Genomic DNA, 27,238 nt, shown 5'->3' with positions numbered 1-27,238 from the left:
TCACAATGGTGGGTGCTTTAACTCTGTGTCCATCCTATACTGTAGCCACATTATATCTGTCTTGAAAGTAGTTGTTGCTGACACTGAATGTCAGACTCTGAGTTGGAACAGTGGCACACTCTCCATCTCTGACAAACTTCTATTCAGGTGAAAATCAGCTACTGTAAACGTTTTTATGAAAAGCTGAAACCACTGACAATATTTAACAAAGTTCTCTGCTGGCCTGGGTCCTCCTTTTTGAAATACCTGTGATTTAACAATTGCTTTATTACAAGGTTCAGTTTTGCACTTACCAACGTCTGACATTTCTGGTACGTTAGTGATATAAGTTTCTTTAGAAAACTTTGGCTCGTTGTCATTGATGTCGTGGATTTTGATAATAAACTCAGATTCTGGCTCGACAGGCCTACCAGTCCGCCTTTCAATGGCCTGAGCCCGGAGCGCGTAAAAAGATCTTTCTTCCCGGTCCATTTTCTTTGTCGCATGAATGTCCCCTGTGTTTTCATCGATAGTGAACACAGTACCAGCCCCGTCACCTGAAAGAATGTACTTGAGGGTGCCATCTCCTTTGTCAGCGTCAGAATGAAGCTGTAAAAGGAAAAGAGAGTACAGAGCTGTGACAAGCGATGCATGTAAAGGAATGGCTATCAATCAGGTAGATACAGTACATGCTCAGAAGCCCATCAACTTGTGATGTGGTAATAATTGACAGTGTTAATTCATTGACACCAAGAACTTGCATTTATATAGTGTCCTTCACATAGAATAATGTCTATGGGTGAGGTTTCAACCATTCTGCACTCACGCTGTGGACTGGAACTCCATCTCGGTTCTCTGTGCTGTAAACCCCACTTTTAAATCCCACCTTAAAATCTATTCCTTCAATTGCATAATAAATGTGATAATATCCATTTATCAACCAGGACTGAAACAGATAATGTCCAACTCCACAGCCCTAAATCCCCTCAGAGATCAGAGCTTTGCAAGTGTGATTTTCCTCGGGCTGCAGTCACCATCCCCACTGACAAGCTGGAGTAGACATAAGTATTGTATTTGGCTAAGGGCAATTGTATCAATAGTACTGTGCAATTTGCTAACTTAATTACATTGGGAAATTCCTGGCAGAAATGCGATTAGTGTTGAACTGCTAACGTTTACACAGAGTCCTGTACATTCAAATTTATTGAAAAAGTAGATTCTCCGAAGAATGGCTTAGACCTGATTTAGGCAAGGGAGTATTTAGGTTTCAACGTTTTGCTCTAAGTATTCTTCAATTTTTTTTAGTTTATCCTATTTTAGTCAGAAGCTTTCCAATGAAGTTGGAGCCTTCAGTTCATTGGTTTTCAAAGTTTATCAGTTCTTTAAGCTTAATTAGCTAAATCAGTGAGGGTAAGGTCTTACAACGGCAAGCCTGATATCTATTCGAATGGAGATTATCCCTCTCCTTCCTTGGTGTTTGTTTTTAACTATGGATGATTTGCACTCGCTTGCATGGCGAGTGAACTAACCACTACAGGACTCCATATAATGTACAAGTACAACATGCCTATGAAATGCAGTAATAATATGTAACCCACATCACAAACTAACAGGTCTATTGTTCAGGCTTTTATTTCTAGGATAAATTGACTAGCATTTTGTTACAATAAAGTTACAAGTTACAATAAAGTCTGTGTGTTCAGTGTAAGAGATTTATTGGAATTATGATACCTTCACTGCTCTTTTAGTCTGAGAGAGAAAACTGAATACAGAATTTTTACCTTCAACAGTTTTCTTACCCAGCAGGGAAGGATGTGACAATGCTGCAGACGACATTGTACTCAACATTGACCTTCTATAAAAATATGAGCTTTGAGTAGATCCACTCTTAAAAAGGAGGTCAAGGCCAGTGTGATGTGCTTCATTTTGTTCTGGATTTAGCGTGAAAGCCATTTAATACTATTATCATGATAGTTGGGTGTGAGATTGTGAGATGTGAAAATGTCAGGTTTGCAAAGGGATTTGTAACTGATAGATTTCAGTTGTGTAGTCGGCAGATCCCCTTGAAATCTACTCTGATCTCTATCTCACTCCTGAATTACAGTGGAACCCTAGTATTACGTGGTGGTTGGGATCCACTTCCTATGTGCTGCACATGCATATAGCAGTAAGCTGTATTGCCAACACAGCAAGAAATGGATAAAAATGGATATGAAACAGCAGTTGTTCTGATAAAAAGAGTTCAGTCCTGTATGCGTTGCAGTAACATTGTGATGCACACTGGAACCCGACACGTTATGGTTATATGTAAGTGAGAGCTGCCTAAACATTTGTTTGGGGTCAGGCTGTATGCTGCATTTAAATAGATGTGAGGTTGGTTAGAGCTCAGTTCGGGCATTTTACTGTACGTGAACTGTACTGATTAATAAGATTGAAATGCTGTAAGCTTTTATACACCTTGTCACATCATCTCGATATGTAAGGCACCATGCCAAGTATAAAGATTATTATTCTTATTATCAAAAAGTCTCAAAATTATTTTCATTATTGTTGACAAGTAAAGCTTGCTTACTGTGGGCAATCAAGTAGAGCATAAGAAGTCAGGATATTGGTGGAAAGCTGTGAATGCACAAGGCTGTGATTTCTTGTGAGAAGTTGAATGGCCAGGCGAGGAGTCCACTACTCTCAGAACTATTCTGCATTACTAAGTTACCATTTGACTGTCCCCCAGATAAAGTAAGAGGGCTGAAGCATTTTAAGTATGGAGTGAATCGGAAACAAGTTGAAAACGCCACTTTCTCAACTCATCTTTGCCTCATAATGAGCACTTTTGAGGATCAAAGGGTTAAACCCATCAGAGTAGATAATGAGCTTCTATCTGTTCCCCACAGCATCAGTTAATATTCACAGCTCACAGCATGGAGACTGTATCTACTTAAAGAGAAGGGTGACTCACAACTTCCATGTAACTTTACAAAATCTAATAAAGAGACACATATTTGTGTGAACGGCTTCTTTAAATTGTCACATTTTTGATGGATAAAGCCTTTTAAACCTGGAGCAGCTTTTCTCATATAAAGTGTGAAGGTACCATGAATTGTTCCTGCCATGTCAAATGTTAAAGGGATTATTGTGTGCTTGCCAGTCAATTGTGCATACAATGAATGGGAATTCCCATTATAAACAGACACTGCCACAGATCAGTAAGTTTACTCCCTGGTGGATAGCGGTCACCAAAGTTGCCACTTCACTATGCACTTATTGCCAAAATAAAGGATACAAGGAGAGATCCCCTCCCCCCTCCCCCCAATATAACTGGAGGTTCAAATGGAAAATATGTGTGGATCTCTTTATTGAAAACACTGTAGTTGAAAACATGTTATTCAGGAAAGTGGTTGTGTTACTGGCACCTCTCTGATGGTAAGGTACCACATGTAGGTCCCACCAGACCATCAGCACTCAGTTCTGAAGCAATCTTGAGTCAGGGACTAGGCCTCAGGAGTCAGTGTGACATATATAGAATTCCATGCTGGAGACTCAGTTGGCATCTTAGGATATTCAAGATAAAACTGCCACTTCTGTTTTTCAACACCATTACCCTTAATTTACCAATAGAGCACACTTCATATGACAGTACCACAGTGAACCCAATATCTATAATGATTGTGCCTGGCACCAATGTGAATATAAAGGCATTGTAGATATTAGATCATCATGTGAAACACAATCTACAGCATTAACTACCTGGAGTTTTACTGTTACCGTGGTACAGTTACCATTACTATGGTTCTCCTGAAGCTACACTGTACCAGCCTCTCTTCCCACACATTGATAGCCTCATCTCTCTTCCCAGGGATTCCCCCACGGTGCTAGACCTTTTCACTCCTCCCACACTCTGCCAATTACTTTCTCTTGCCTCCACAGTGACAACCCTTCTCTCTCCCCACGCAGTCTGACCTCAGTTTGGGAGGATGCATTTCCTTTCCTCAGAAAATTAAATCATTAATGAAAAGATATTTTGTAGGAAAGAAGAACAGACATCATGAAGATACACAACTACTACCCACAGAATATGTGAATAAAGATGTCCCTGAATCGTACATTACTAGAAGGTGCAGTTTCTTCATCGATTGCCACTCAGTAATAGAGAAAGATAATTAAATTGTTTAACCAATTTATGAAATAAATATGCATTATTCACTTCATCCCTTTTTCAAAAAGTCTTACTCTATCTACTGGTGACATGATGAAGCCTTTCCACATTTAATCATTGATTATCATGGATGTTTTAATCGATTGCTGATGCACGAGGACAGGAATAATTGTAAGTTATTGTACAGACAACTAAATGCCCAATTATGTAATGGATGATAAATGGTAAGAGCAAAGATGAGCATTCCTAGTGTTCAGTGCTAAGCTCTTCTAGGTCAGAAGGATGTGGGTTTAAATCTCACCGCAGCTCACTGTCTAAACTAATACTCCAGTGCACTTCTGGGGGCTTGCTGCATTGTTGGAGGTGTTATCCTTCAAGTAAGACATTAAACTTAGGTGCAGTCTGCCTGTTGAGATGGGTGTTAAAGATTCTATTCTACTATTCAAAAAGAGAAAAGTTTCTTCCAGTGTCTTGTTGGAACTTCTCTCTCTGAAAGTCAGGTGGTTGAGTAGGAACCTGATACAAGTGTTTTAAGATTATGAGACAATTCGATAAGCTGAACAATGATGGACTGTTCCCACTTGTTGCTGAGTTTAGAAAGAGGGGAAGATAAAGAAGATGGAAGAAAACTAATGTGTAGTGAATGTTTATTTTTTAAATGAACACCACAGCTAATTTGTGCACAGCAAGTCTCACAAACAGCCATGAAATGAATAATCAATTTTATTTGAAAGATTGTTGGCCAGGACATGGGGAGAAACTCTTCTCTTTTTGAATAGTACCCTGGGATCTTTAATGTTTACCTGAACAGGCAGATAGGATCTTGGTTTAACAACTCATATGAATGACGGCACCTCCTACAAGGCAGCAACCCCCAGCACTGCAGTGGAGTGTCAGCATAAACTGTGTGAGTTCAATGTCCTGATGTAGGATTTAACCCACAAGCTTCTGCCTCAGACGAGAGTGCTACCAACTGAGCCAGGCTGACACCTATTCTCAAGATTATTCATTCAGTGATAAGAAGAATATATAGAGGAAGCACTTTTATAAGAATAATACTTACATTTGCTATAGCGCCTTTCATTTTCAGAGGACGTTTCAAAGCACTCCATAGGATATACTGTAAAGTGCAGTGACCATGCATTTCAAGACAAATGTGACAGCCAATTTGCACACTGCAATGTCCCACAAACAGGCAGTTTCTAAAGTAGAATAACCCAAGTGAAACAATTGTGAAAGTATTTCAATGTGCCAGCTGCTGAGGTTCATGTTTAATAACAAATACATAAAACGAAAGACAAATATTGGACTTGGAGTCCCTCACTGTAACACTCATATTTCAAAGTCAATTGTCACACTACATAATGCAGAACACAGGACTCACTCTGAAATTCCACTTCTAAGTGTTTCCGATTCACCCAGTGAATGATGCAATCTAATCATGTTAGAACATAGCAAATGCTTTTGAATCACCATATCATGCTGTGGAGAGGATACATCAGAATAAAAAAAATCGACAGCTGCGAACAGAAGTGCAAAGCTGAACAAGAAAACAAATGGCAGAACTGGGAGGGAAATAAAAACAAAATAATAATGCAGCATTAAAAGATAATTAAATGAAATGAAGAAACATATCTGTGTGGGCATGGATCATAGAAAGCAAGAGAACTGTCAGCCTCTAGATAGAAAAGACAGATAAAAACACACAGGGGAGAATAAAGCAAGTAAACAAACTGATGAGAAAAAGATGAGAGTCCCAGAGAAAAATAAACTTTCTTTCACTGTAACTAGAAAACATGAATAATTTAGTTTTCCAAGGTAATTTATATTTAAGGTGATAGCAATGTTGAAGATCTTCACACCATGCAATGATATTGTACTGTTGTCAGGTCCCAGAGAGGAATTATTTTTGCATATGGTTCAGCTAGCAGAATTATTAAATGTATTCAAGGAAAATGTCTCTATTGTAACAACATTAAAGAAATATCAAGGAACAATTCTTATTTCAGTATGACACCCAGAAATACATGAGTGAAATTGCAAATCTTCATAACCAATTTGATTTTATCATTATTGCATTGAATCTGTTAGGAAACATTATATTTTTCAACTCAATAATTTAATAGAGTGTTCGGCGTGATCTATGGTTTCTTCATCTTTATAATAGTCACACATGGTTTTGCAAGAAAGGTCTAAACATTAAACAAATATCTGGGTGAGAATTAATTCAACATCAAGCTCCTAGGAGATGAGTTGATACAGAATCAACAACAACACAATTTGCATTTATATAATGCCTTTCACGTGATTAGTATCTTGGAGCGCTTGAATCATTAAATCATTACTTACAATGATATTACCAGGAAAAAGATGGGAGTTTTAAATGTCAACAGATCTAAAACATATCCCAATCTATATATAATTTATTGTGCTTTGACGACATCGTCTAAAAGAATCAGGTAGCTTTCATATTTTGAAGTTAGTGCAGTTGATGTATATTACATGGATTTTCAAAACATGTTTATTAAAGTGCCACAAGAGACTTGCAAGCAAAATAGAAGCTCACGGTATTAAAGGAACAGTGGCAGCATGGATACAGAACTGGCTGGGAGACAGAAAACAGAGAGTGATGGTGAACGGTTGTTTTTCTGACTGGAGGGAAGTGTACAGTGGTGTTCCCCCAGGGGTCGGTATTGGGACCATTGCTGTTTTTGATCTATATAAATGATATGGACTTGGACATAGGGAGTACAATTTCCAAGTTTACAGATTATACTAAGCTAGGAAGAGTAGTAAATGGTGAGGAGGATAGTAGCAGACTACAAGAGGATGTAGACAGACTGGTGAAATGGGCTGTATAATTCTATGATTCTGTGATATGTATCCCGATGATGCCTAACTCTACATCACCAATTACCTTCAATTCCCATGCTAACTGCAATCTTCTCTACTCCTTCATTCCAGAACATACCCTCTGCTCTTCTACTCTGTTGCTCAATCCTTTCTCGCCCATTCCCTTCAATCTACTGCCTGAGCTTCGAGTCATCAAGTGCTCTGTCCTCTGCAACTCTCTTTCCTTGCAACTGCTCCTCTCTCCCTGCCTTTAAAAATCTGCTAAAACGTATTATGGATTTCCTATAGTTAAAAATATAATGAAAAGATCCACTGGAATCATCATGAAGTAGACTCCAAACTCTTATGTTCTAACTATTATTAGAATCTGAAATATGATTTCTTAAAATGGTTTTAAACCTGCACGGTTAAGAGTAAAATTCTGATGGGCTGATGGAGGTTTCAATCATTTCATAAACTTTGAGCAAATCATGTTTGATTTGTAGATATCATCTAAAATAATTGAAAGTGTTTTACTTATTCGTACATTTTGTTTGTAAAGTGGTGTAAACACATGGGCAGCTGCACTTATAATAGCAATAATAATATTAATCTTTGCATTTGATATTATGTTTTACCATGTTGGCTAACCATCTTAAAAAGTTACACAGATTTTACTATAAAGTGTAGTATCTGTGTATTTTCTAGGCAAAACCAGCAGCCAACTTTCGCACAGCGGTCTCCCAAACAGCCACAAAGTGAGATAATTTTTTAATTGGAGGATTGTTGGCCAGGCCACTGGGAGAAATAGAGATGTCTTGACAATGTGATAAGGCGTTATATCAAATCAATGATTATTATAAATTCCTTCTCTTCTCATGTAGTGAAAGAGGATCATTAGCATCCACCCAAACAGGCAGATGCGAACTTGGTTTAATATCTCATCTGAAAACCGATATCCTCTCATGATACAGGACTACTCCAAAATTGTACTGGAATGTCAGCCTAGAGTATACAAGCTCAAAGATCTGATAATAATAATAACAATTCTTGCATTTGACATAGTGCCTTATCATGCCTTCAAGACGTCTCAAAGCGCTTTACAGTATAGGAGTCCTGTAGCTCAGTGGTTAGAGCACTCGCTTTGCAAGTGAGAGACCTGAGTTCAATTTCAGGCAGAGCGAAACCTTGGGCAAGTTTCCTTACTCCACACGCCTACTAATAATCCCTCCAAAACCAAAAAAAACAATAATAAATTGGTCATTTTCAATCTACGACTGTTTGTGGGACATTGCTGTGCGCAATTGGCTGCCGCGTTCGCCCACAAATATACAGTCAATTCACTTTACAGTGTGTTCTGTGAAGCGCTTTGGGACATCCTCCCGACGTGAAAAGTGCTATATCAAATGCAAGGATTATTATTATTATTATTATTAAAGTATAGTGACTGTGTATTTTGTGGGCGAAACACGGCAGCCAATTGTGCACAGCAGTTTGACCGCACAACTTTTTGATTTGTAGGTGAGAGTACTACCAACTGAGCCAGGCCTCACAGCTTGACAATGTGTTAAAATAATAATAAATAACCCTCACATTTGGTACAGCATCTTTCACATCGGGAGAACACCTCAGGATATACTGTAACATGTAGTGACTGTGTTTTGCAGGTGAACCCGGCAGCCAATTTGCACGCAGTGATGTCCCACAAACAGCTGCGAGGTGAATGACCAACTTTATTCGGGTGATTGTTGCCCAGAAGTTGCTTTCCTTTTTTGAATAAAGCCATGGGATCTTTAACATCCTCCTGAACAGGCAGACAGGACATCAGTTCAACATCTCAACCAAAAGATACATTTATATACACACAAATATACACCATCTCAATGAAGGAACTATTTTACGAGTGCATTTAATTGCATTTAATTGCGATGATGGTTATATGGAACTGTTAGCAAGCGCCTTGGTTAACATACAAGAGGGCTATTTTAGAGTTCTAAAGCTAGTAGGGGCGTTGGTTGGAGCCCGATCCATTATAACTGTCTTATCTCATTCTCAACAGCAACAGATCTTTGTGCGATATGTGCTCAGTAGAAAAGCAGGTTTTCAGTTCTCTTATCTTAGTTTGTGATTGAGATGTCTCACACATTACTAGTATCAGGTGCCTATTGATTTCTATGTCACATGATGCCATTAGAAGCCAATTACACATCAACATAGAGATTAAAGTTATTGGAACAGTAGTTGGACACTCATCACGCTCAATGAATATTTCTTGGTTTATGGTGACTTAATGACAGCTTGCAAAAAGCACTGCACCACACCGTGACATCATCACAGAACAGGGAGAAAGACAGAGCAAATGGGAATAAAATTCCACAACACGCAGGCTTTTCAGCCAACAAATCGATATTCAAACAAACTCATGATGAACTTGTTTTTGCAGTTAATATTTTTTCCAGTTCAATAAAGATTGCACAAGAATTGCTGTAACAATATCACTGATATTTGATTTATGTAGGCTTTATGATTTTCTTTCACTTTTCAGAGCAGTAAATGTTTTGTGTGTTCTTAGCAACAAAAGACTCCGGTGCTTATAATAATCGCATTGGCCCAGGGCCTTCAGTTGGTGATCAACTTTGGAACCTTATCAGGCATTCAACAACAATAACAAAATTACATTTGTTTAGCGCCTTTCACATCAGGAGGACGTCCCAAGGCACTGGAAAATCAGTATTTCGGACCCGAACTGGGAGTTGGGATTGGGGAGGGTGGAGGGCAGAGGGGGAAGGAGGGTGACCAAAGGCATGGTCAAAGAGGAGGGTCTTGAGATGGGTCTTGAAGGAAGCAAGGGAGGGGGTGAGGTGGAGGGACTGCGGGATGCAGTTCCAGAGGGGGAGGGAAGAGTGGCAAAAGGCCTGCCTGCCAATGGTGGGTTGGGTGAGGTGGGAGATGTGAAGAAGGCCAGAGCCCGCTAAGTGGAGGGAGCAAGCCAGTTGATAGGTGGCTAGAAGGTTGCAGAGGGAGGGGGGAGCAAGACTGTGGAAGGCTTTGAAGGTGAGGACCAGGATCTTGACCTGTATCCTCTGTGTGATGGGAAGCCTGTGGAGTCAGGCGAGGGTTGGGGTGACAGGGACGTGGAGCCTGGTGCAGGAGAGGACATGGGCTGCAAAGCCCTGGATGATCTGCAGCCTATGGAGGGAGGACTTGAGGAGGCTGATAAGCAGGAGTTTGCATGCTCGAGCCTGGAAGTTATGAATATGTGTATGAGGGTCTCAGCGGCCTGCGGTGTGAGACAGGGTCGGAGCCGGGCGATGTTGCGAAGATTGGGGAAGGCAGAGTGGGTCATGGCACAGATGTGGGGTAGAAAGGATAGTTGAGGGTCAAACAAGACACCAAGGTTTTGGACTGGCTTAGTAAAGTGGAGTGTGCATCCTTGTACGGTGATACTGTCAGTACCTGACAGCATCAGGCACTGCCAATATCTGTTCAGGAAGAACAGAAGGTATTACTTATTGCTGCCTGTAAGTAGAATGCTTTTAGTCATGTCAAATTTCGTGTGTAAAGTACAGAACCTCAAGTAGGAGTGCTTCTGTAAATCTCCTGAGCTCTCAGTGGTTTGAAATTCATCCTATTTGCATGGTGTGGTAGATTCTATAGCATCGGGGTCAACATTCTGACTGCAGTCTCTCAACCTGCTGAATGATAATTTAAAAGTTGTGTACTCAGCTTTATTACACATCCTCCAGATTACCTCAAATGTTAGAAGTAGTTCATACTGTTCAGTCAGGAAGCAGCAGTACTGCCTGATCGACTTTACTGTAACCAAAGTCTCTGTTAAGACCCTACGGTAAGGTCACTATGGCATCAATCATTACAAGCTCAACCTCAACTCATTTTGCAAAATGTCTTTTCCCTTTGGCTTGGTCAGCTGGGTGTCTAACAGATGCAGAAACCCATCAACGTGCTTAAGAGTTTCCAAACCAGACTGAGAGTTCCATGGAAATTCCTGCATATGGAATAGAATACACACTCCCTTCACTGAGGGAAGCATCCTGCTGACTCAACCCAGAGTATATTGGGTGCATCATGGCTTGGAGACTTCCAAACTCTTCTTACAATCAATCCAGTGCTCTTTTTGTGCTGTTGGTGGTGTATAAAAAGCATTCTCATGGCGCAACCACTCTATGGCCAAAGGAGTTTGGCTGTGATGACCTCCCCACCGTATGGTTGAATTGTCTGCTGATGCTTCGCGTCTGGGCTCAAAAGACAAATGACTCAGGATTGGTAGTGAAGAGACTGTATACTAGCATGAGCAGACGCGTGTTGGGGGATGAGGGGAGAAAATTAGGAAGAAATGTTCATATATCTATTCATATTACTTCTGTGCAGTGTTTAGTTTTGGGTAGAGGGCTGGAAATAATACAAGATTATTCCCTTCATGGCTATATGTGGGACATTGCTGTATCTGTTCAGGTGGGCATTAAAGAAAAGAGAAGGGAGTTTCTCTCAGTGTCCTGGCCAACAATCCCCCAAATGAAATTGGTCATTCACTTAATGGCTCTTTGCAAATGGGCTGCCTCATTCGTTAATAAATGCACAATCATTACACTTTACAAAATAACCTGTGAAGTGCTTTGAGACATCCTCCTGATGTGAAAGAACTATACCAAATGCAATGATTATTATTATTATTATTATTATGTATGAAGAGAGGAAATAGAATGGGTAAACTGCAATGAAGGTGTCAGCACCAGCATAGGCTCAATAATCAAATAGAAATTACTGTGCATTGCTTTCTATTGAAAGCTGTGATTTGTGATTACAAATATACAAATCATATACTTGTAATCACTTCAACATTATAAACCATCAGTTTCTGTTAAGTTGACTATTATGCTGTTGTATTGTGCATTTGGTTTATAATGGAATTTAACTAAACATTTATACTGCAATACCTTTTTAAATGAAATTCTGCTGAAGACTGTTCTAACCTTGATAGAAATGAATAGTGTCTGTTTTTCCTTTATCCAATGTCCTGGTGACATTATGTAATAATAATAATCCTTGCATTTGATATAGCGCTTTTCACATCTTCTAGATGTCTCAAATCGCTTCACAGAATAGACTGTAAAGTGAATTGACTGTATAATTGTGGGCAAAATGCGGCAGCCAATTGCGCACAGCAGTGCCCGCAAACAGTCGTGGATTAAAAATGACCAATTTATTATTGATTTTTCTTGAGGGATTATTATCAGGCGTGTAGAGTAAGGAAACTTGCCCAAGGTTTTACCCTGCCGGGAATCAAACCCAGATCTCCTGTTTGCAAAGAGATGTGTGACTAGAGGGCTTAGGTATGCAGAAGTGGGAGGTAAAGTGTGTTGACAGTCTCAAACTCGGAGAAACTGAATGTGGTAGCAGGCGGGGTAACCAATGTGAGTTTTTTCAAATCTTTGTTCTCTTAAGTGGGTTAATGGTCAAGGACAGCATTTTATAAAAATAGCTGCTTGTAAGAAAAGTGTGGAGTATGAAAATTGTAATGTGATTGGAAAATGATGTTGGATTGAAGCACCAGATCAAGAACATTGTATTAATGTAGTATAAATATTGGGCAATAACTAGCCTAAAGTTGAAACAGTTTCTGGAGGATAGAAGACAACAATTATACTGTTTTCCAGATCAGTAAATAGGCCTTTCTATACAAGCACAGTGCTACATAAAATGTTTCTTACATAAAACATACTAAAGGAATACCCATCTCTGTGAGCTTGATTATCTTTGTATCCAAAAATATAAAAGATTTAAAAGTCAATAATTTTATTTAAATAAAATATTACACAGAATTGACCCACTGCAGTCAACACTATGATTCTATGAACAGAGCCTTACAATAGTATTAGCAATATATTTAGGGCAAGTGGCTTCCTGTGTTTTCAAAAACAGTATGTTCCTTACAACCTATGTAATGCTATGCTGTGATTTACTGCAACATGGTAAGGAAAAGTCGACATGGAAAAATATTCTTATAATCTGATAAACTATAGTTTGAGGAGGGAAACCTGCAGACACACCACATGCTAATTCTATAAATATTCTAGTTATTCTAGTGAATATTTAATAATAGAGGCTACAATTATATTGTGAAGTAGGTTAACTGGGCAAATGGTATCGTCTTGAAGATTCTGCTGTGAACTTCACTCCGGTTGTTGCCTGTGTCGAAGCCAGCAGCACCTTATAATGAAAGGTTTCTGAGATAGCTGGTCAAGGTGTGCAGAAGTGTCCGATGCATGCATGTTTCCCATATCTATTTACAGTGTCTTCTGGTTTCACCCAAGACAGCCTGCAATTACAGACCCTGGGCTGTCTTAGACGAAACCTGCAGACTTTATAATTAGGTCTGCTAAAGCCAACCATGGGTGGAACTATTATTCCATAATAATAATAAATAATAATAATCCTTGCATTTGATATATTATTATAGAATGTACCTTTATATCCCCTAAATTAAAAGTTAAAATGGTCTTTTATAGTCAGGCTGAATATTGCATTATGCTTAAGAAACTGTTTATTAGGTATCACAGTGGCATAATGTAGACAAGCTGCCTCTGATACTCTTAGATAACTGTACACCTGATTCAGGCAAAATGCAACACTACCAGGCTAGTCAGTTCTGGATCATCACAATCCTAATGAAAAGACATGTCATTCATGAAGTCTGAATTTTGGCAGCACATTTTACCTGTCTTGCAACCAGAGCAAGCTATAACAGTGTGATTATTACATAGAACAGAATGATAGAAATGACAACCTAGGAGAACACCATTCAGTCCATTGAGCATCTTAATCTTCCATTTCACTGAAACCAACCCTGCTTTATTAACTTTATCCTGAAAATAGAAGAGCTGGTTTCTTCACTTATGGTCTCATTCTTGAGAGCCTACGCTACATCCTTCCAATAGCTCTGATGTCTTTTCTATAATGGGTTGCGCAGAACAGCCAATTTCAATATATTGCAAGATAATCCATATCTGCCACTTTTCTGCCATTCAACCAAGAGCTTGTTGGCTTGCATTCTTCTCCAAAGCCACTAATCTGGTGATTAGAGTATATCTCTAATTACAACCAACAAACTGAGAAACTGAGAAATTGTCTATTTTCAAATCATTAATATAGTGCAGATGGAAAATAACCGAGGTCTCAGCACAGATCCCTGGGACACACAACCAAGTGCAAAAACATCCATTTACCTCTACTCTGCCTTGTCTCTTTGAGCCACATTTCTATCTATGCTACAAATTTGCCTTTAATTCTACTTACCTGAATTTGCACAATCCTCATCTCTTTTGGGCACCTGATCAAATGCTATCTGAAAACATGGACAGTAGAACAACCCCAGCTTTTCACCTGTCTGCTTGTCTGCCTTGAGGCTCCAATGTCAAGTTGAAGTGTCGGCAAATATTTTAGTTGTAAACACGTGTGCAAGACCCCGAGGATGAGAATGTATCCTGAGTGAGACTGACCCAGCAGCAGGAGGTGGAGAGACCAGATAAGTATGGGTTTGGAGTCACATAGCTAAGAGAGTGATAAGCACACACACACACGTACAGAGTTTAGAAAGGCAAAGCAAAGAGAGAGAGAGACTCTCAGAGATCTGGTATCTTATTGTTATCATATCATAATCGAACATATAAACACACCTTGATGCAGTCAAAAAATGTAATTAACTTAGCATGACCTACCTTTTTCAAATCCACACTGACTCCCAAGCATCTATACCTGATCAATGGCTAATGTTTATCTAACTTTAAATAAAATTTTATATTAACTAAAGCAAAAACACAAAAATCACAGTGCATTCGTCTTCATTACCACAATGTAATTTTGGGGCAGCACCAACTCTCCCAGATAAATAACATAATAGCATATAGAATACAATTTTGGAGCCAGTTGATCTTGATTATTTGAAGCCTAATTCTTTGAAATACTCAGTAATAACATGAAGATGGCCTTTACAATTAACAAAGAGAAAATCAATCTTTCCAAATAAGTGGCAAGGTCTGCAACTTGCATCCTCCTTCCAATTTCTTGGTTGTAATGACATGAAGATTGATGGTACTCAAAGGGATCTGAAAAAATGAAATGGATGGGCTGTGGAATAGCAGATAGATTTTAATGTGGATCAATAGAAACTAATGCACACAGGCACAGGAAAGATAAAATGCGTGTACATAATAAATGGATGTCAATTAGCAAAGGTGGAAAAAAAGATGGATTTTGTTGTCACTATTGACCATTCTTTGAAAGCATCCACTTAATAGCTTACTGTTCTCAATAAGAAGCAGGCTAATCAAATACTGGAGATATATTTGATTTAAAGATGAAAGAGGATCTTTTAGTTCTGCATAAGCCATCTATAAGATCACATTTAATATATAATATTAACTGCACTTTGGTGACCCCAGCTTCAAAGGATATATGCCGTATTAGACAGCATTCAGAGAATATCGTATAGAATGATTCTGCAGCATAAACCTTACGAAGAGTGTTGCTAAGAATTTATTTTAATGGGATAGAAGATTGTGTCAGGTTCTTGTCCCAATCTTTAAAATTGAGAAGGGCTTTGAGGTAGAGGGAAGCAAGTTACTCTATTGAGGCTGTGATTGAGTAATTGGAGGGTATGAATAAAAAGTCTTGAGCAAGACTAAAGATTAGAGTAACTTTCCTTCCCTCATGCATGCACACATATACACGTACACACATACAGTGATAAATACATGCAATAGACTCTGCATAACATCAACCCTTACTACATTGATTAAATCACTTAAGAAGCTGGAAAAAGAATCTAAGTATGATTTGTAAGGTTTTAAGGATAAGATGATGAAAAGCTCGATGAGAATGGTTCTCTATGAAGATGATGATGATTATCATTTGGGTTACTGTAGTCCAAAGAGCAGTGGAAATATCATCTAATCAACTGAACTGGCCAAGATAAGACTGTAATGTTAGATAGACATCACAGTATTTGGTCAGACTTTTTTCATGGATCATAGGAAATAAATTCAAGGTACTTGGATATTCTTGGATGTTTTACCTATGATTATTCACCTTCCTCTGGAGATTAATGGAGCTAATTTAAATACATGATATCAAATCTCTCAACCTTCTAATAATAATCCTTTCATTTGATATGGTGCCTTATCACGTAGCAGAGATGTCACAGGATATACTGTAAAGTGTATTTTGTGGTCGAAACGTGGCAGCCAATTTGTGCACAGCAATGTCCCACGAACAGTCATGGAGTGAGTGACCAATTTTATTTATTAAATTGCAAATGTGGAGCACAAGACCAAAGCAGGTTTGTTGGTTGTAACACGGAGCTCCTTATTCACTGTCGATTCGATGTGTGTGATATTTGGCTAAAGATGTGATATTTGGCAAATATATTTGGATTTTTTTTGACATTCTAATGAATAAGTAGCAGTCATAAATTAAACACAGTGTGGAATTCAAAGTGGGGAGGAACATGGAAGGAAAAATAGTGAGCGTTCTGCAAACTGCAGGAAGCAGCTCCAAAGCACTGGTGAGGGACGATTGGAGATTATCTGAAGAAGAAGCAGGACAATCTATTTCACTCTCCTGCTTTCGTTTTTCTTTCTCCCAGTAAAGAATTGCTTCAGATTGGCATGATTTTAAAAAAACAGTAACATTTTATCTGCTTTAATCAAGCTCAATTATGCTGCGTTTGTACTGTTGGGAGCAAAGCTGCCTCACTCCCAGTTGCACAGCGATGTGGAATGGGAAGGTTGATTTACATAAGCTGTTCTACAATGCTTTCAATTAGGATCAGAAAAAAACACACTTTATTTTGGTGCTCTGGGCAACAGACAGTGCATATAGGAACAAAGTGCTTGATCCTGTTTATTTTACAAGTTTAACAAAGCATGGCCCATCCATTGCACTCCTTGCTGACAAAGTCAGGGGTGATGGAACTGCAAAGTCAGCAACTCACCAGCAGTGTCATTTATATAGATTTACATAGACTGCACAGCATGGAAACAGGCCATTCAGCCCAACCAGTTAGTTTCCTCTTCAATGCATCTATAAATTCCAATTGGAAAGGTTGATGCTGCCACATAAATATGAGCAATGTTATTATGAATATATTTTTTATCAGAGTTAAAGATTGTGCTGGGTCACACTTCCAGTCTTTAAAATAGGGAAGGGCAAAGAGGTAGATAATAATAATAAAGCTTGCATTTGATATAGCGCCTTATCACAACTTTGAGATATTTCAAAGAACTTCACAGAATATACTGTACAGTGAATTGACTGTGCATTTTGTGGGCAAAACACGACAGCCAATTACGCAAAGCAATATCCTAGTCGTGGATTGAATAATCAATTTTTTTTTAAATTGAGGGGGAGGGATTATTACCCCCAGAAAGCAATCCGTGAATCAACTAACAACTGGGTTCCTACTTACTGCTAGGTAAATAGAAGCTAGGGGAGTAAGGAAACTTGTTTAGGTTTCGCCCTGCACGACAATTGAATCTGGGTCCTCTCACTTGCGAGGCAAGCACAGTAACCATTGCACTACAGAACTCCATGATGTGAGTACAACAACAACTTAGATTTATATAGCGCCTTCCACGTCGGACAGCATCTCAGAGCGCTTTACAGTAACGGATCCCGGGGCCGAGCCAGGGGAAGGGGGGGGGGGGAAGGTGACCAAAGGTGCTGTCAAAAAGAAAGGTCTTCAGCTGAGACCTGAAATAGGAAGAGAGGGAGTGAGGCAAAGGGAGTGAGGAAAGGAGTTCCAGAGCCTCGGGGCATAGTGGCTGAAGGCACGGCGGCCGAGGGTGGAGCGGAGGACTCGGGGGATGAGGAGTAGGTTAGTATAATTAAACTGCAACAGAATAACTGGAGGGTGCGAGTAAAACTCTTGAGGAAGACTAGAGGTTTATTCCCTCCCTCAGACACAAACACTCAGAAATACATAGTATCTGAGTAATTTGTGAGACAGGGCAACCACATAGCTTGTGGAAGGAACAAGCTAAATGAACCAAATGGTTCATTCCATGCTTTCTTATGGCACAATTACTCAAGTGAGAGTTTAGTATCGATCAGGGATCTTGTCATTCAGAACGGCGATATTCAAAACTAGATCCGATTTGGGGAAAGTCACAAAGTGCACAGCGAAAATTTAACAAAAAGATCAATCATTCAATCTCTGTTGACGTGTTAAATGTCCTTTTACAGAATCTATGCAATGTCCTGACTTTGTTTTTATGATTTCATTTCATCAAAAAAAATTCCATTACACTTTTGAACGATCGATGACTCGCTGTGGCTCGACTAATAACTCACTTAATCTGAAGCATATGTTACCCATTAATGACAGTATTAATATTCAGCATTTGTAAAGGTCACAAAAATATTTACAGTGGGATTTTCTTGTGCGCAATAGATCCATGCAGAGAAAAAACCTTCAGAGTCCTGGACCTGCATTTAACAAGACTGGTTTACTCTTGCGTCTACTGATTAAAACTGGAACCCTAATCATTTACATATATCAGGGCATTGTCAGCAATTTACGTGCATCAGGACATCAAGTCGACAGATGTATGGATTTGACAATATTATCAATATGATTGACTTATAAATAGAATATAAACAAAATCAAAACCTTTTCTGATTATAAGACTACATCTCATTAACAAGAGATCAAAAGGTACTCCTACTAAAAGCTTTATACTATCTGGCTTGATCTGCAGATACCTCTCTGTCAAAGAGGCACAGTTGTACACTTAAGTTTGTTAAAGAGGACTCCAGGCAGACTGTCTGGCAAGTTTCAATGACAAATTTGGTTAAAGACACCAAACATTATGGTGTATACAGTTGCTATGAAAAGATTCAGTCCACATCATTGGCCCACCCTGTTATTATTCAGTTGAATAAACAGCTCACTACCTCTTTCTAAACCTGCTCATACAATGGTGATGCACATGAGCTGGTAACTGGCAAATTAAGTTTAATACAGACATACTATATATAGTGCAAAAATAGGATTTTGCAACATTTCCAAGAGAAAAAAGTAATCTTAGATCAATACTTTAGGATACGTAGCAACAAGACAGTAGAACAAGAGGTCACAGGTTGAAACTTGTAGAGGACAATGTCAGGACAGATATCAAGATGTTTTTCTTTAATTAATGACTGGAATTCTAGCCCCTCGCAGCCACCATGCCTGTGGGCTGATGATGCCTCGCTGACTGCTCTGCTCCCAGTCTCGGAATATGTGTTTGACTGCCATCCCTGACATGAGCCACCGCCCCCCCCATCCCACCGCCTGGACACTAACCTGCACAAAACTACATGCATCACACCAGACCTTGTCAGGCTCCACTGGCTCTCAATCCCCGAACAGATCAATTTCAAGCTTCTCTCACTTGTTTTCAAATCGCTTCATGCCCTCACACCTCCCTACCTATCCGATCTGCTTACCCCCATTCCACCACCCGCTGCCTCCTATCTGCTGGCTCTGGCCTCCTGTTTGTCCCTCGTCTCCTCTTTTCCACCAGCCGTGACTTCAGTCACTACGCCATAAAACTCTGTAACTCTCTCACTCAATCCCTCCACCTTGCCCCCTCCGACCTGACGTTCAAATCCTGCCTAAAGACCTTCCTTTCTGGTGGTGCTTACGGTCACACGCCTCTTTCCCTAGCTCAGTATCAGACTGCGCCACTGTCAGGCACTCCAGGACACAACCCTGGGTGAAGGGCACTATATAAATGTAAATTGTTGTTGTTGTTGTTGTTGTTAATGGGATGACAGTAGAGTAGGTATTCTGTAAGGATGAAATCAGATGGGAGGAAGGGCCTTTTTCATCCAAACCACAATATAATGCAAATTACAAATTTACATTCATATGCTACTTTGCATGTCAGAAGGGCATCCCACTGTGCTGGGCAGTCCAAGGTTTGCACCCTTGAACCAACTTGTGCGCTTATGATATATTATCATAGTATTCCAATTGCATTTTTTTTTACCTTCATTTCAATTATTTCTATCACGTGAAGACAACTACTTTTCCTTAATATTTGAGTGTTGCATTCATAAAGTTCCCTTAGTGTACGATAACATCTCTGAGTGCTTTACTAGAATGGGGTTATATGCTAAGCAAGGGACAGGGAAGAGGGGCAAGGCGGAAAGAGGAAGGTGGTCATAGATGCATGTTAGGGAGGTAGGTTTTAAGGTAGGCCAGTTCGAGAGAAGGCAAGATGGAGGACAGAGGGAGGGAGTTTCAGAGGTTATTTCTGTAGGATCTGAAGGTTCAGTTATCATTGGTGGAGTGGAGAGGGCAGGGTGCGCAACATGTCCGAGTTTGCCAAGGGAAGTGAATGATTGATGACAGACTCCCCCGCCCCCACAAGATTTCCTTCAGTAAGAAAGTTGTTTTGTCACAATATTTCATCACATGAGGTGCAGCTCAATTCTGATATTTCAATTTCTTGTCCATTATCCCAGTTTCATTAACAGCTCCTCTGCCCCATTTATTGTGTCAGCAGCTTTTCTGCACTCTGCTTTCACAGACAGATTTATACTCTACTTGATGAAGAAGATTTATTAGTGAGGACTAAGGGTTAAAATCACTCACAAGATGACCGCTGTGTTTTTGAAGCATCTCAGCAATTATTGCAATCACATTTTCCAGTCCATTTATTCGGTATTGACAAGTACATTAGCCGTAGCCTTGTTGAGTATGCAAGGCAGCACTACTTCAAGGCAATGAAAGTCAGAGCAGTTCTTCGATGAACTGCACCTAAAGGACTGGTTAAGGTGCTATTATACAGACTTGTTATGTTAGCCCTAAGGGTATAAGTGCTCACAGTTTAAATAGAAGAAAAACACACTGCTTTATAACAACATATGCATATGTTTAGATCAATAATTTTCTTTTTTGGTGAGCGAAGTTAGACCTGCTCCCCCCCCCATGAGCTGAATTAGACAGAAACGTTCCACTTTGGGGACGAGAGTTATGTCCCCGCAGACAAACCCTAATAATCCCCTAAACCCTTCTAGGCCAAACTGTCAAAGGACAATGTGGACCTGAACCATATCTTCATGACCACCCGAGCAAGTGGCTGGACGGTGACCGGATCACTTCTCCGGCAGGGCAAGCCCAGCCTGAGCCTTGTGACCAAGTGCTCAAGGTAGCTCTGAGTTCAAGTATTCTCTGCTTCCTCTTTGTGAGAGCAGATCAAACTCCTTAGATTAGAAGTACTGCAATACCAACCCCAACCAACATAGGGCTGAAAGCATATCTGCAGGTGGGAGCTCAATCCTTCCCCTAATGCACCAGTTATGGGTGAGATTTGGTTCAGAAATCTCAATAGGAGATGAGCTTCCCCAGCAATACTAGCTCCAGAAGTAACTGTATAAGAACAAAGACTACACTTGATCTCAGCCAAAAGGCAGAGAAGCGATCTTAGATTAATTAGAATATGATAAGATAACTGAAGCATCAAGATTTGCCCTGCTGGATGCAGTGTTCTATCATGATCTTGATTTAGCAACAAGAAGGGAAGCTCACATCCTGTTGTGCCTGAGTCGAGGTGACACCCCACTGTGCCGAGTGCTTTCTATGCTAACAAGTCTCTCCGTTGCAACAATGAGCAATTGTTCTTTCAAACACGTGCAGGCTGTGTGACACATTCATGTGCACGCACAGGACCCTTCCATGTGAGAATCAAAACCCACTTAACATTCACCACATGGCGTCGCCGATCAGATTATGTGACTTCGAAAAAGGTGGAAATCTCCTCAAAGTTAAAGCCAGAGTTCAGTGCAGAAGCCGGAAGGTGCATGTAAGATATCCTGCGGAGCTGTAAAGAAAAAAGAATGCGTTCATGTGTGCTCCTCTCCAATTATAATGGTTATGAGACCGAAGAAAACTGCAGCATGTTAAAGCAAGGCTGGGAGTAACCCCAGGCTGGGAGTACATTGTATGTTACTGTAAGAGTCTGGGCATTTGTGATAGTCAGTGGCAGTTGAATGACTGCTGAGGACCGACGTGAAAACTGTAGGTTTGTCAAAAGATTACTGCCTAGCACGTGGATTTGAGATTGAGGAGCAATTATGGCTCACAGAGCAGAATGCAGCAAATTCTTTAACAATAGAGAGAATATCACAAAGCCATACAAGTAAAATGTCAGTATGTATGGCATCTGTGGTTTTTTATTTTTTTTTATATAAAGAGGCCTGTCAAGTCTTAAAATTTAAGCATGACACATTTAAGTGAAGGGATTATTTTCAGACTCCATTATAAGAGAAACTTAGGCAATCAAAGTGGTAACGTAGCAGTTTTGTCTTCGTATATGGGAATTGCATTTTGCTCCATATGTTTCATTCCTGAATATCCCAGCTGCTTCTTGAGGTCGCTACATGCATAGAATTACAACGTCTGTAAAGAACTGAAAAAAGTCACTTGGCCAAACTAGTCTGTTATGGTGTTTTTGAGCCTCTGCCCATCCTAATCTTTCTTCCCGTGCCCTTCCATATCCTTTTTCCTCATGTGTACAATTGAATTACAAATGGCCATGTTTTTAAATGTGTTCCAATCAATGGAATTATGTATCAGCCTGGAGCAGTGGTAGTGCTCTCGCCTTTGAATCAGACAGTTGTGGGTTCAAGCCCTACATCGGGACTTGGAAATACATAGTCTAAGATGACACTTCAATAAGGTCCTGGGGGAGTGTTGCATTGTTCTTCAGATGAGACGTTAAACCGAGGTCCCATCCGTCTGTTCAGGTGGATATTAAAGATTCCATGGCATTATTTGAATAGAGAAGAGTTTATCCTAGTTTCCTGGCCAACAAATACCCCAAATAAAACTGGTCACTCACTCACTCCATGGATTATTTGTGGGAAATTGCTGCATTATTCCCACAAATTACAGTCAATCCATTCTACAGTATATCCTGTGAAGTGCTTTGAGACATCTCAATGATGTGATGAGGCTAGAATTAGCCTTAATGTCCCCAGTGTGGGGGAAGGGAAAAATTAGCCAATGTTCATACTTCCAATCATCTCAATAGGGACAGAATCTGATGGATGCTTCCAATTGTTGAATGGCTTGCCAACATTAACTGAGGTTGAAAAATCACTCCTTGAAAAAGTGTTAAAGCTACTGGCCCTTTGATCTGGAAATGTCTCTTGTGACATAAACCACATCACGCAGAACCTTGGAAACTGTTCCAGTGAAACTCCTTATGGCCATACTGGAGCAGCATTCCCACAAGTTAGTGTGACAAATCACCAGTTCCGAGCAGGAGTCAATATTTTGCAAAATCTTAGCAGTTCCTGTTGTGAGTACAGTACCGTATTTAGACCCCAAGGGCATGCTATAGAGTGAAGTGGCCCCGAGTGAGTCAACTCTTAAACATTTCCAATTTGGCCCGAATGTGGGCTACTTTGATCAATTTCACTTTGGCAATACAAACAATGCTCATACAATTGAGGGCAAAAAAGTGTTGTAATGCAATTACTCCATGAATGGGATTGAACCTAGTAAGCGTGAAGCTGAAAGAGTTCTAGGGGGGTTATTGTAGTTGAGTCATCACTCACTCTGTCAAAACAATGTGAAGCAGCGATAAACAAGGCAAACAGAATGCTGGGCTGTATTGCTAAAGGGGCGAGTTTAGATCCCCAGATGTTATTCTCAGATTATTCTCTGATCAGACCACACTTTGAATACTGCGTGCAGCTCTGGCTACTGTGACATAAGGGGGCTGTCTATGCCCTAGGTGTGGTGCAGAGGAGAGCAAAGAGAATGGTCCCCAATGTTAGAGGAATCAGCTATGAACAACGGTAGATAAGCTAAGGCTCTTCAGTTTTGAAAGAAGACGGCTCAGAAGGGACTTTATAGAGGTGTACAAAATTAAAAAAGTTGAAAAAGTAAACCCAGATCAATACTTCGGGATGTATCATGACAGGAAAACAAGAGGACGTGGATTTACAGTTGCAAAGGGCAATTTCAGGAGAGATACCAGGATGTTTTTCTTTATGCAGAGGGTACTCAAGGACTGGAACAGACTGCCAGGAAAGATGCGAGAGGCCAGGAAACCAGACTCATTCAAAAAGCAGCTTAATGCAACGATGAGGTGCAGTAGATTGCGAGTTCTGCAGAGATGAGATCAGATGAGCCGAACGGCCCTCTTCGTCCAGACCAATCTTGTGACCTTTGCTCTTCTATTCACTCTTGAGGATAAAACACACTTGCAAAACCTGGTAACCCACCTGAGTAATTTGTTCTTGTTAAATTTATATAAGAACCTCTGTGAAGTGCTTTGAGATATTTTGAAGTGATAAGGTGCTGCTGTATGTTAAATTCAAGAATTACTATTATTCCTTGACCTTGGACATCAGTCTTTGAAAATTAAAACTTGCTTTTAGTATTTTTTACTGTATAATCTCCAAACAAGAATTACTTTAACTCCTACTGATTTCACGCTAATTTGACAGTCATGTGGGAAGCCTTCATAATGGGTTATAGGAACATAGGAATTAGGAGCAGGAGAAGGCCATTCGGCCCCTCGAGCCTTCCCCACCATTCAATAAGATCATGGCTGATCTTCTAACCTAATTTCATCTGCCCGCCTTATCCCCATATCCCTTAATCCCTCTATCCTTTAGAAATCTATCAATCTCAGTCTTGAATATGTTCAAGGACTGAGCATCTACAGCCTTCTGGGGTAGAGAATTCTATAAATTCACTACTCTCTGAGTGGAGAAGTGTTTTCTCAACTCTGTTCAAAAAGGCATCTTAAGACTGTGACCCCCAGTTATAGATTAGGGGAAACAGTCTTAAACTGTATACTCTGTCAAGCCCCATAAGAATCTTATATATTTCTATAAGATCACCCCTATTTTTTCTATATTCTAGAGAATATAGGCCTAGTTTACTCAACCGCTCCTCATTGGTCAACCCCCTCATCCCAGGAATTAACCAAGTGAATCTACGCTGCACCCCCTCTAAGGTGAGTATGTCCTTTCTTAAATAAGACCAAAACTGCACACAATATTCTAGGTGTGGTCTCACCAAGGCCCTATACAGTTGCAGCAAGACTTCCCTACTCTTGTATTCTAACCCTTTTGCAATAAACATCAAGATGCCATTAACCTTCCCAGTTGCTTGCTGTACCTGCATACTAACTTTTTGTGAACAGCTGTACAAGGAGACCCAAATCCCTCTGAACACTAACACTATCTAGTCTCTCCCCCTCTAGAAAATAATCTGCTTTTCTGTTTTTACTACCTAAGAGAATAACTTCACACTTCCCCACATTACATTCCATCTGCCACCTTATTGTCCACTCACCTAGCCTATCTATATCCCTTTGCAATCTTGTTGTGTCATCCTCAGAGCTTACTCTCCCACCTAGCTTAGTATCATCTGCGAATTTAGATATTTTAAGTTCTATCTCCTCGTCTAGATCATTGATATAGATTGTAAATAGTTGAGGCCCAAGCACTAATCCTTGCGGCATTCCACCAGTCACATCCCGCCAATCTGAGAAGGACCTGTTTATCCCTACTCTCTGTTTTCTTCCCATTAGCCACTCTTCGATCCATGCTAATATATTGCCTTTAATTCCATGGGCTCTAATCTTATGTAACAGCCTTTTATGTGGCACCTTGTCGAATGCCTTCTGAAAATCTAAATACACCACATCTACTGGTTCCCCCTATCTAACCTGCTAGTTACATCCTCAAAAAACTCTAAAAGATTTGTTAAACATGACTTCCCTTTTGTAAAGCCATGTTGACTCTGTCTAATCATGTTATGATTTTCTAAGTGCCCCACGACGACGTCCCTAATTAAGGATTCTAGAATTTTCCCTATCACCGATGTCAGACTAACTGGTTTATAGTTCCCCAACTTCTCTCTCCCACCCTTCTTAAATATGTTGTTACGTTTGTGATCTTCCAATCAATGGGAACTATTCCAGAATCCAGGGAATTTTGGAAGATCAAAAACAAAGCATCCACTATCTCTGCAGCCACCTCTTTTAAAACCCTAGGATGCAGGCCATCAGGTCCAGGGGATTTGTCATTTTTCAATCCCAACAGTTTCCCCAGTACTAATTCTTTACTGATGTTAATTTCCCTAAGTTGCTCACTAACATTAGCTTCTTAGTTCCCTCTATTTTTGGTAAGTTTTTAGTGTCTTCTAATGTGAAGACAAAAGCAAAGTGTTTGTTTAATGACACTGTCATATCTTTATCGCCCACTATAATTCCTCCTGTCTTTGCCTGTAATGGACCCACATTCACTTTTGATAGTCTCTTCCTCTTTATGTATTTGTAAAAACTCTTGCAGTCTGTATTTATGTTTCTAGCTAGTTTGCCCTTATAATCCATTTTCTCCCTCCTAATCAGTTTCTTAGCTTTTCTTTGTTAGTCTCTGAAGCCCTCCTTATCCTCGGGTTTACTGCTCTTTTTGGCAGTGTTATAGGTCTGTTCTTTTAATTTTATACTTTCCCTAACTGCTCCAGTTAGCCATGGTTGAACCACTTTTCCTGTGGCATTTTTATTCCTCAAGGGAATATGTGATCGCTGAGAATTATGTACTATATCTTTAAAGGTTTACCCTAGCTGGTCTACTGTCATATCCTTTAATCTAATTCCCCAGTCTATTTTAGCTAAATCCTCTCTCAAACCTGCAAAGTTGGCTCTGTTTAAATTTAAGCCCTTTGCTTCGGTCTTAACTACATCACTCTCTAATTTAATTCTAAATTCCATCATGTTATGGTCACTCTGCCCTAGAGGAGCCTTAACTTCCAGATTGCTGATTAGCCCTGTATCATTACAAAAAACAAGGTGTAGGATAACCTGTTCCCTGGTTGGCTCCTCAGCATACTGCTCTAGAAAACTATCTCTAATGCATTCTATAAACTCATCCTCTAATTTACTTTTGCCAATTTGGTTTTCCCAGTCTATATGAAGATTAAAATCACCCACTGTTAGTGTATTCCCCTTGCTACATCCTCCTCTAATTTCCTGGTTAATATTCTGCGCAATACTGTAACTGCTGTCTGGGGGTCTATAAACTACTCCCACTAATGTTTTCTGCCCCTTATTGTTTCGTAATTCCACCCATACTGACACTACATCCTGATTTTCTGATTTAAAATCCTTCCTCTCTACTGTTTTTAATCCCATCCTTTATTAGCAGGGCTACCCCCCCCCCCTTGTTTTCCACATTGTCTATCTT

General features: G+C 39.9%; 1 protein-coding gene and 1 pseudogene across 1 annotated transcript in view; both read right to left on the bottom strand.

The window, feature by feature from the left end:
• Positions 1-27,238, bottom strand: part of LOC103179929 (cadherin-6-like) — an 89,333-nt gene that overhangs the window by 35,486 nt on the left and 26,609 nt on the right. Inside the window, 1 exon segment of the mRNA XM_007895463.2 lies at positions 294-588. Within this exon segment, the coding sequence (XP_007893654.2) occupies positions 294-588 (295 nt within the window).
• LOC121848171 lies at positions 21,251-21,451 on the bottom strand (annotated as a pseudogene).

The sequence above is a fragment of the Callorhinchus milii genome, unplaced genomic scaffold (genome assembly GCF_018977255.1).
Source record: "Callorhinchus milii isolate IMCB2004 unplaced genomic scaffold, IMCB_Cmil_1.0 Scaffold2, whole genome shotgun sequence".
NCBI classification, from domain to species: Eukaryota; Metazoa; Chordata; class Chondrichthyes; order Chimaeriformes; family Callorhinchidae; genus Callorhinchus; species Callorhinchus milii.
The sequence above is the reverse complement of the archived record's forward strand: the minus strand, read 5'-3'. Positions and strand labels throughout refer to the sequence as shown.